The 11775-nt window shown below is 38.3% G+C and overlaps 1 protein-coding gene across 2 annotated transcripts in view; it reads right to left on the reverse strand.

Annotated features, from left to right (window-relative positions):
- tmem145 (transmembrane protein 145) overlaps positions 1-8791 on the reverse strand; it is a 31288-nt gene extending 22497 nt beyond the window's left edge. For both annotated transcript variants that reach the window (XM_027001160.2, XM_035526444.1), the window contains exon 1: positions 8579-8791. In XM_027001160.2, the coding sequence (XP_026856961.1) occupies positions 8579-8674 (96 nt within the window). In that variant the 5' untranslated portion in view covers positions 8675-8791. The remainder of the gene's footprint in view (positions 1-8578) is intronic.
- Between the last annotated feature and the right edge of the window lie 2984 nt (positions 8792-11775).

Below are 11775 nucleotides of genomic sequence, written 5' to 3' on the forward strand. Positions count from 1 at the left end.
CACATACACAACGACTGCGCAGTAGCAGATAAGGATATTATATTATATTTCTCCTTCCAATACACCAACTTGTGTATATGATACAGTCAGTCTTAGTCAGCATTTAGATTAAATCCCACCCACATTCACAAAAAAACTCAATTTCTTGCCTTTGTCATAGCAACGACCTCATGCTGCACTTTGCAGCTGCCATAGAAACCTTGGAAGTGCTCCTCTTAGGGCCAGTCTGAGACACTATGTTAGCCCCTCCCCTCTCTCCAGTTAGTCTCAGTTTGAGACACCAGGTTAAACCTTCCCCTCTCTCTGGTTAGTTTCAGAGCATGCCAGTAGATCTCCTGTAACACACTTCTCTTTAATGACAGAAATCTGAACACTACTCCTTTACTGCCTGCTCTTCATCACTTTCATTTCTTGAATATATGGCACGTCAGACATATTTGTTCTTTTTTCTCCTTTTTTATTAGCAAATAGAAAAAAAAAAATATATATATCCAATTGTCCAGACATATGATTTATTGTCCAGTCATATGATTGATTGGTGCTTGGTGCAGCTGCAGGCCTGCTGTTGTTCTAAGGTTATATTGTATTTTCCGACTGGAATCAGGACCTCAATCAGCGCTACGTCTGGCTCTTCTGGTTGGGAAATAATTTATATTTGAAAAGAATGAATGATGTTACTGTTGTTACACAAGCCAAGTTGCAGTATTGCTCCAAGCAAAGATGCAATCATTCATTTGTAGTAGCAGGATAAATGCTGTAGTTGTATCCACTCCAACAAGATATGATCAGTGCCTGTGATGATATCTATATAGAGTGCTTTTTTACAAAAGTCAAAAACCATCCTGTGAATGGAACGCTTTTTGTTTGTGATTGGTAAAATGACTATGTATTATCTGTATTGGTAAAAAGGAACACATAAGGCTATTTCCAGCTATTTTTAAAAAAGTGTCCACAGTTCCCATTCTAGACATTAAAAATACTCTCACATAATCACAAAAGGCAACGCCATATCATACAAAGCAAAACAACTGAAAATATTTTGCATAAATAGGCAAAAGGTCTGAGTCATTGGGGTTAGCTGTTTAAGTAGGTGGAAAAAAGCAGTTTTGAGTCCATGCCTTAATACACTGTAGAATAAGGCAGAAGTAGCTGGAATCCTCAGTGGTGGATTGGACTTTACTGAGGATGGTATAACAGCCTGAAGCAGGGTTACATCCTTTCCGCATACCACCACTACAGTCTACCACTGTGTTGTGGGCTAAAGCACTGCTACATCATTCAGCCATTGCCCTGGGGAGGACCTTTTCAGCAGAGGTGTAAAAAGTGTGTGAGAAGCTGCAACGCCAGACCAAGAAAGTTCAAGCATGTTATACCTTCCTCCCAGTGGCTGCATGGTTGTGACACCAAGACATGGCAGTGGACAAGTCTGCAGACTCAGGGGCCTGAAGCGAACCTTCATGTCCAGGTTAGAATGGCAGTATCCTGTTAATATTCTCCACCTCATCCCAGACTCCTTCCTCTTACTGACCATCTCACTTGATGAACTGCAAACACAGCTGTGTGGGTGCTACAGCGTAAGTCTGGCCTAGGAGCAAGACCCCATCTGTGTAAACACAGCTTCCTGCTTGTAAGGAGGTCTCTAGAGTAGCCTTCTATCACAGGTAATATGTCTACCTAAGAGCTATAGCATAGAATGTGCTGTAATCTTTATAAAATTGTGATGTATTGCAAATTAAATTATAATTTAGATTATAGATACTGACTTTATTAGAATGTAATTACTTCAAAAAATTTTAAATGAAAAATATTCAAGGGAATTTAAGGGAATGCATGAAAAATCTACAGGAGTGGAGACATTATTATTTTCATTGCACGTAAAAATATTACTGTTACCCCAAGAAACCTTCCACTTGATGAGCAGTCTGTCTGGAGTATGTTCAGGTTGAAAATGTAGTCAGAAGCATTGTTAAATTCTGCTGATGTCATGTTCACATGTTTTTGGCAAAGGTTTGGCAATGCCTATTGACCGAATAGGGCATATTATACATATATTGTACATACATTTTTAATATATTTTTGTATATTTTATATATATATATATACAAAAATATATTAACAATGTATGATAGATAGATAGATAGATAGATAGATAGATAGATAGATAGATAGATAGATAGATAGATAGATAGATAGATAGATAGATAGATAGATAGATAGATAGATAGATAGATAGATAGATAGATAGATAGATAGATAGATTTCCCTATGCACCCCTGTTTTTTTTCCTCAGTTTCGACAGAGCACTCTCAAGCCATTTCACTGCGGGTTATACTGTGTATGACTATGTATGTGATAAACCGAACTTGAACTTGTAAGGGTTAGTGTGTTGTTAAATTGTTGCTGATGTCACATATACATGCTCATGGGTTCTCAGACAAATTCTACAGCAAACCTGTCTGAAAGTGCATATTCGAGAGTATGATATGCAGTATCTCAATATTTCTCTCTTTAAGAAATCAAGTCCTCAGGCATGCATGTCTGCTGAAAAGAAACCATACTGGGACTGAAAGGAAGAGGTTCACGAAAGGTTTTATGGCTGTTTGTCAAACCTATCAACATTGAACCATAGTATCAACACTATAGTTTAAAATATTTTTCTGGTAAATAGTAATATTTTTCTTAATAATCTGTCATTAGTTAGCACTCATTCACTCCATTCACCTCTGGTCAGGGGCAACAACTGCAGATTTTAAATCTAATACCTCCATTACTACAGTACACTTTGATAAATTCTGAACTTGTCTATTGTCAAAGCAGTTTGTGGTCATGACAACATTTATTTTGACAGAAAAGTCACGTGATTCTCCTGCAACTATTTTGGGCTTTTTCACAAAGCTCACATGCAATGACAGCCATTGGTCATGTTATGTTAGAGGCATAGACTGACCAAATAAACTCTTCCACAGGATCTCAGTGAGGTTTTCACAAACTGCACACTGTTAAATAAAATATTTTCAGAATACACTTTCAAAAAGTGGTTGGCACAAAGTCAGCCATTTCATAAACTGGTGAGGATACGTATCGTGTGTACGTTACACCTATGGGGTAAATGGATGTTCAGCATACAAATTTATTTACAAATGCCTCATTACTACAAGAAGAGAGAGATGACAGAGTTCCAGTCCTGTTTGTCCCATAGTATGCGACCGGATTAATTAACATTAAGACAAGCTGCAGCATGTGACTACCTCACAGAACTGGAGTTTTCTGTTTCTGTTTCTCTCCCTCTCTCTCACATCTCTGTCCACTCGCTAAGCTTCATTAAGAATTAATTACTAATCAGCTACTCATGTCAGCTCAACTACTGTGGCTTTAAATGATTCATTACTGTAGTTACACAATCTGCAGCATATAAATACACTCACACAATCACACACTCAACTAGTTGAGATGCAATTTATATATATATATATATATATATATATATATATATATATATATATATATATATATATATATATATATATATAGAGAGAGAGAGAGAGAGAGAGAGAGAGAGAGAGAGAGAGATAGATAGATAGATAGATAGATAGATAGATAGATAGATAGATAGATAGATAGATGATAATTATTTGATGATTTCAGCTTCCTATAAATGCCTTTAGATCTGTTTTTGCGTACTACTCCGAGTTCTGTTTCCTGTAACGGAATGTTCCCTCTGGTCACTTCTAAGTTTCTTAATGCTATACAAAATGTAAACACATGCTAAATCTAACAAGGAAAGAACATTGTTTCTGAGTTACCTGAAATGCTCACAGATTTGCATTCAAATGTGTTTTGCCATAAAGTTGCCATCTGTGTCTGAGCATGGTTGTAAAGGGTTCGAATGGGCTGAGGACACAATCAGCAAGAGAGCTGTCTGATGGAAACCTGGCCTGAACTACCACTGAAATGACTACCTCAAAGTGGTTCAGCAATCAACTGCATGACAGCTCTTAACAGAAACTTGACAGCAGAATTTAGAATTTTACACCACAAAATATAAAACTTTAATATCAGTGCTAGAAGGACAATACAACAAAAAGTCAACATGCTTTTTATGTGCTTCATGGACAGAGAAGACATTGGCAAATATTAGCAAAGTGACTCGAAGGTAAAAGCAAAGTATTCACAGATAGTGTAATTTGCACTACCTTATATGTGAAACACACTGAAGTTTCAGTGTATGGTAATGTGTCATTTTTGTCTTGAGTGATATCCATTTTAATCAACCAAAATCAACTAAACAATGATTCATTTAAATTAAAAAAAACAACAACAAAAAAACCCCCAACAGTATACTTTTTGTCTCTGATAGAACAGCCCATTGTACATCTGACTTTCCTTGGAAAAAGAAAATGCAACACATCAGAGCACTGTCATATTCTGTACACAAACTAAAATAAGTCTGCTCACCTAGGAAGAATTGCTTAGCCTTTAGGTATTTGCAGGTTTCCATCTGCCTGCCCTTCAAAGCCATATTTGAGCTTTAAAGACCCACCCACGCATCTACTGAATGCCTATAAGGTCACCATTTAACTCTTGTCGCATGGCCTCTATTAGTTCATGATCCAATACATACATCTATGGTGTGAGTGGAGCTGACATTCAGCCAATGAGAACAAGCTTAAATAAACTCTGGGCCCAGCAGTAGCACTCTACTCTACACTAACTAAAGTGATCAGCCCAGTGAGTCAGGGAGAGTGTGGCTGAGTGAGAGAATGAGGGCCTACAGTACGTAAAGTGACTATGCAACCTTGAAAGGACACAATGGAGATTAATGGTGTGCTCTAGCATCTTCTCCATGTCCCATGCACCCAGTCCCAATTTACAGAGTTACAAATTACAGAGGACATTAAGGACACTGTTCACAGTGGGACACCTTGCACACACTCCCCCACCCACCACTTTTACACAAATTGTAGATTGCAAAAAGTCATACATCACATGAGTGTGGTGTTTGGAATAAATCAGGCAGACCAGTATTTCCAGCACCCGTTAGTAGTCAACAGAGGGTGAGAGAGGGAGAGAGAGAGAGAGAGAAAACGGGCTTTGTGATTCATTCCTTCAAATGGTCTTTTGGTACACAACCCTCTCAAGAATAAGTAAAAAGGTCAAAACTGTGAACTTATGGATCATAGGGTTCAAAGCTGAATGGTGAGAATCATGCAAGCAAACAGCAAATCACATCTGAATTCAACAATGGTGCGCAGAATGCCATCTCTGAATTAACCACTTATTGGACTTCCAGAGACCAGGATGGGTGCCTGTGCTGTCAGCGAAGAAGAATTAAGATAATCTGCATAGGTATGTACATTATAAACAACACATTACTACAAATGTCAGGGAGGTCTGGTGTCTCAGTCTCTTAGCTACCCTGTCCTGTACTTATTTCATTTTACTTCCTGGTTTTGGTTTTCCTCGGTTCCATCTTTCATTGATTTCCACTGTTCCTTGTTTCTTTCTCATTTGTCTGTATGTTTAAACCCTGTATTTTTCTCTGTCTAGTGTCTGGTCATTGTATGTAGCCTCTGTCATGTTCATGGCTCAAGCCTTGTCATGTTTGTTGTCCTAAGCCTCTGTCTGTGTTCTGTTCATTGCTCATTTGCCTGTTTTGTTGTTTGACCTGCATAATTCTTTGCATCATGTCTGTTTTGTTCTCCGAATCTACACTTTTTGGTTCTCTGGACTGTCTTAACGACCCTGTTTATTGATTTGTCCTTAATAAATCTCGATTTTCTGAGTGTTTATGTTTGCCTCTCTATCGCTCCACGTTACATCAAAGGCATGTATCTCAAACACCACATTACTACAAAGGTGTGTACCTCATACAATACTTTACTACAAAGATGTGTACCTAATAAATTGGAAATGAAGCAAGCATCGTTTCCTATGAAGAAGAAGAAAGCTCATCTGTAGTGTGTGCAGGAGCATCGAAAATTGCGCTGAAAAGTCAGACGGACAAAACCAGGTTCCTTTTGCATTCAGCTACATGTGTTAATGGATTCATGTTGTGTGGGTTCAGCAGTGCAAGCCAGTAGTGCCAATACAGTGGTGTGATTGTTTTCCATCACACAAATTTAGGGTGCTTGAACACCATAGAAGAATTTAACAGCAAGGCAAGCACAGCATATGTGAAGCTCTCAGCGGATGTAAACAGTTCAGTGCATTTGAACAGAACTGCTTCATTGCTTCAGTGCTCTGCACAGTCCTTGAATATCAAGCTGATCAAGGTTCTCTGGGGTAAGCTGGAAAGAACTTCTCACAGTCTGGTTTACAGCAAGACTGTGCGGCTGTTCTGTTTACAGCAAGACTGTGTGGATGTTCAGTGTACAGCAAGATTGTACAGTTGTCTGGTGCATGGCAAGACTCAAACAACCTCAAGCAACACACTACTACAAAGGTGTGTACCACATAAAGAACACACTACTACAAAAGGTGTTTACCACATAAATTGGCAAATTATTACTATCTAAATTATTTAATTATTTACCCATAAAAGGCCAGGACAGTATAGCATAATGACACAAATGTACCACTGTGCTCCCCAGGACCAAAGCCACACTAAAAGCATTTAAAATATATTTCTCTGCTGTAAAGATATGTAGTTGACTGTTCATCACAGATTCAAGATTGAGAATACAAGTAGGAACTTGCACTGTATAGTTATTCATTAGGAGCACTGGTGGGAACTGAAGGGCAGAAGAGTGGAGTAAATGGATAATGGGTTCAAACTCTATATGTGCAACCAGCTGTAATGAGAAATGACAAGAACGTAATGTAGCTGTAAAATGCATGTCTGTAATTCCTTTATATTGATCAAGGAACCCACAGAAGCATCTTAAAGCTAACACATCTTCAGGATCAAGTGCCAGTTAGCAGGCAATTTGGATTCCTATTCCAAAGCAGTAAGAACTTGGGGAGGAAGACCCAAATGCCTGACCTTGGCAGAGGGCACCAATTCTTCAGCAAAAAAATAAAAAATAATTTATGCCTCAGGCCCATAACTTGCTGTGAGGATACAGGGGTCCCGACTTCAGTATTTCCCTCGATGTGTTTTTACAATTATGAAACTGAGTTGAAATAGTGACTTGCTGAAATGCTGTGGCGAAATGTGCCCAGAGTGTAAAGGCCTGCATACCTGAAGTCCAGCTTTTAGATATACATGTAATGTTATGACATGTAATGCAAATAAAAGCATTAAATGGGAAACGAACAAAGGGTGAACAACAGCATAAATATAAGCCTACATCATTTTGTGTTCCATATTTAAAAGTTGATTTATTAAACAGGGCTTGAAAAAAGGACATTCTTCTCATTATGATAAAAACAAGATAAACATGCCCTTTATATAAGAGATGAAGTAGTGAATAAAAACATAAGGGGGATTAAACCTAAACATATCGTGAAGTGTGGTTTATTGCTATGAACTAGGCAGGTCACATAACTACAGCTGGGGCTGTAGTAACTTACTTATAAAGGTCAGTTATCGGTATTGAATTAAACCATGACGCAAAAAATCCCAAAGACAAGAATGGATCAGGGATAAACTCAATCATCAAAATGTTTTAAACGAATTTTAAGAATAAACTTAGAACCAGGCTTTATTTCCCGTCTCTAATATAGGCAGTAGGACGGTAGTAAACAAAAATGTCCTGCAGTAGAAGCCCATTGTGCGCTTTTTCTAAATGCAGAATACCGCTCAAACTTGAAAATACAATGTAGATCAAATGGGATACAATGTGAACGTTTATAATTCCTAAAGACGGGTAGGTACAGATGCTACACCGTACCGTACCATTGGGATCTAACTGTGAAGATCTAACTGTCTGGCCGCACTAAAAAACTATTTAACTGGTCCGTCAACTGGAAAAAAAATGCGTTTGTATAGTTATAAATACACAACAACCATGACATAGGTGTTCACTTACACAAGTTAAACATGACTTTTAAATAAAATTCATGGGAAAGAAGATAAATATGTGCATTTTGTGAGCATTATGTGCTAAATGACAATACATTTTGGATCTGATGTGTGTCCTCCGCGCCCGTGTATAGTGTTTAAGATGGGTTGTGTGTTGGTAGAATTACATTTTAAATAGACTATCGGACATTGCGTCGTGTGCACAATCACGCAGAAAATTCAAATATTCAAACACAGCACGAGGTCTAAGAAACGCGCCGAAAATGTTTGCCTTTTACAACATATGACATTATAAATCATGCCAAAGACAATAGTTATGTCAGCACACACCTGTAACGTGTTATAGAACAATCGGGTATAAAGCTTAAGTTGGTTACGGCGATGGCCTTCAGGTAAGAATCAAGACATCAGTCAGGCTACCGCTGCAAATCTAAGCGTGCAGTGTTCTCACTGAAGCAGCTCGTGTATCTGTTTCAAGCAGTTACCACAACCGCAAATACACACAAATCGAATAATCTAAGCAACTGTTACACGTGTGGAATCCAATTAATCATAAACCTTTTGCTCTAGAACGACAAAAACACAAAACAGAACATCGCGACGTAAACATCTCACCTCTTTGGTATTGACGATACCCCTGACGTATTTTCCCCAAACAGATTCCATGCATAAGATACTCGACAGGAAGGCAAGTCCTAAAACTCTATCCATTTTGAACTGCTCTCTCGGTTCTGAGGACCGCCGTACTCCTTTCAATATCGAGTGCGCAGGTAAGCTTACGGTGAGATCTGCCTTGCACGGAGACAGAGTGCGCGTTCCCGTGTCCCAGCTGATGCATGTATCCCCAGTACTATAGGCCAGGACGCGCTTTCATGACGTTCGTAAAGCTACTATCGGCAAAAAATAAAACAACCCCTCCCCCCCCCCCCCCCCCAAAAAAACCATCTAACTAACAAACAAACCCTAGTGTTATTATTGTTTTATTTACTAGACGTTCGTAAGTGAAACGTGACTGAAAGCGTATGAGCGCCCGATATGGTAAGGTGGATAGGTCTAAGCACATCATTTAAAATTTCAGGTAGAACTGCACTGTTTAGTATGCGCATTTACTGGGCACATTCGATTTGGCCTTTTGAGATACACAGAGGCGTGTTTTTTGTACATGAATTCATGAACATAATCTGTTTATAGCATTTGATGTATGACATACAGCAAATGATCATAAAAAGGAACTCTTGTGATCATTTATTCCATATTTGTCAGTCTCTTTGCCAGACTGTCTATAAATCCTTCGAAGCAGCTTGAGAGAAACTCTGATATACAGCTTTGTGGTACAGCCTTCGCCAGTTCCATGGCTGCAGGAAGTTACACAGGAACAAAATGCTCTGCTTACAAAACTACACTCAGTCTAAACTTTGAAACAGCTGAAATGTCCCATTTCTTGCATATTCTGGCACCAAGCGTATGATGATTAGAGTGATACTCCAAACACACACTATATATGTAGAAAAAAAAAATCCCTTGAATTTCTAAAATATTAATATAAAGACATGGGTCCTACAAAGACAATGAACTCTTCAGCTCACTGCACTGAAGTGATCAATATGAATGGTATGCGGTTAGTGAGAGTTGTGTGTGCCATAAGTTTTTTCAAAGCCTTTAGAATCAAAATATAAAATCACCACAGACTTCACAGTAGAGAGATTCTTTTCTGTATGACAATACGTTTTTGGCCAAGAAATTTGTTCTCATCTGGCCATGCATCCCAGTTCTAAATTTCCAGTGATATTTACCTACAGACAGAGACTCCACATAGAAGTGATAGCCTATCAGTTATTGAGACACTAAATTGCAGTTCTCAAACAGTAATCCTCTCAGCATTGAGCTCTTGATCTTTCCTCATGACCATGTGAGAGAACACACACACACACACACGTTCATCAGATCTTTGGTGATGCCGAGGAAGTATCAGTAGTAAACGATGCTATTAGAATTCTGTAAATCACAAAGGCATTGATCACAAGACTGTCCTTCTTGCTCATGTGGACAATATCTTCACATTAATGAGGAAAAAGGTTTCATTTAACCATAAAAGAACATCAGTTAGCCCAAGAGTTCAGTTCAGTGGTAAATAAAGTGGGTCTTAACTCACATTGATTTATCATCAAGGCAAGAAATCCTAGTAGATCCTTTTATATTAACCTTGAGTGCTTTGGCTGTTTGCTGGGATGAACTATTTTGTGTAGCTCTCCTACCCAGTCACCACTAAATACTTACTCAACTGATAAGACATAAGAGGATATTCTATGGAAATAAATGATCATTAATAAAATAATTGTAAATGACTACTGAATTGAGTAATTATTTATCCACAATGAAATGGTACTTGAAATGGAATTGCTGTTTAGACTTCTGACCCATCATGGTCAAGACTTTTTTAGGCTTGTATGCCTTGTTTAGAAATCCTTCATGATGTCTGACAACTGGCTACTGGGGTTGTACTGGTGTAATATGCAACATGATCAGAGCTCAAAGATGTAGTGCAGAAAGAATCAGAACGGTGGCACATGAAAATATATGCTCACTAAAATGTATTGAATTAATTATAAACACTCAAAATATAATTAAAAGAATACATATACAGTTGTGCTCATAAGTTTACATACCCTGGCAGAATTTGTGATTTCTTTGATATTTTTTCAGAGAATAATAATGATAATGCAAAAACCTCTCTTTTATTTAGTGGTTGGGTCAAACCATTTATCAAACAATTGTTTTTTGCCCTTTTTTAAAATCAATCACAACAGAAACTACCCAAATAACCATGATCAAAAGTTTACATACCCTGGATGTTGTTTTGGCATGATAACATGCACACAAGTTGACACACATAGGTTTAAATGGCTACTAAAGGTAACCAGCATCACCTGTGATCTGTTTGCTTGTCAGTGTGTGTGTATAAAGAGTCAGTAAGTTACTGGGCTCCTGACAGACCCCTGCATAAGACATGGGGAAAGCAAAATAATAATCAAAGGATCTTTGGGAGAAGATAGTTGAACTTTATAAAACAGGAAAAGGATATAAAAAGATATCCAATGAATTGAGAATGCCAATCAGCAGTGGTCCAACTCTAATTAAGAAGTGGAAAATGAGGGATTCTGTTGAAACCAAGCCAAGGTCAGGTAGACCAACAAAATTTCAGCTACAACTGCCAGGAAAATTTTTCAGGATGCAAAGAAAAACCCACAAATAACATCAGCTGACATACAGGACACTCTGAAAAAAAGTGGTGTGGCTGTTTCAAGATGCACAATAAGGAGACACTTGAAGAAAAATGGGCTGTATGGTCGAGTCGCCAGAAGAAAGCCCTTACTACGACAATGCCACAAAGAAGCCCACTTACAATATGCTAAACAGCAGAGAGACAAGCCTCAAGATTTCTGTAACAAAGTTATCTGGAGTGATGAGACCAAAATTGAACTTTTTGGCCACAACCATAAACGCTACATTTGGAGAGGAGTCAACAAGGCCTATGATGAAAAGTACACCATCCCTACTGTAAAACATGGAGGTGGATCGCTGATGTTTTTGGGGATGTGTGAGCTACACAGGCACAGGGAACGTGGTTAAAATTGATGACAGGATGAATTCAGCATTTTATCAGAAAATACTTGAGGAAAATTTACATTCATCAGCCCAGAAGCTGCGCATGGGACGCACTTGGATGTTCCAACATGACAATGATCCAAAACACAAGGCCAAGACAACCTGTCATTGGCTACAGCAGAAAAAAAGTGAAGGTTCTGGAGTGG

Source organism: Electrophorus electricus, chromosome 5 (assembly GCF_013358815.1).
Source record: "Electrophorus electricus isolate fEleEle1 chromosome 5, fEleEle1.pri, whole genome shotgun sequence".
Classification (NCBI taxonomy): Eukaryota; Metazoa; Chordata; class Actinopteri; order Gymnotiformes; family Gymnotidae; genus Electrophorus; species Electrophorus electricus.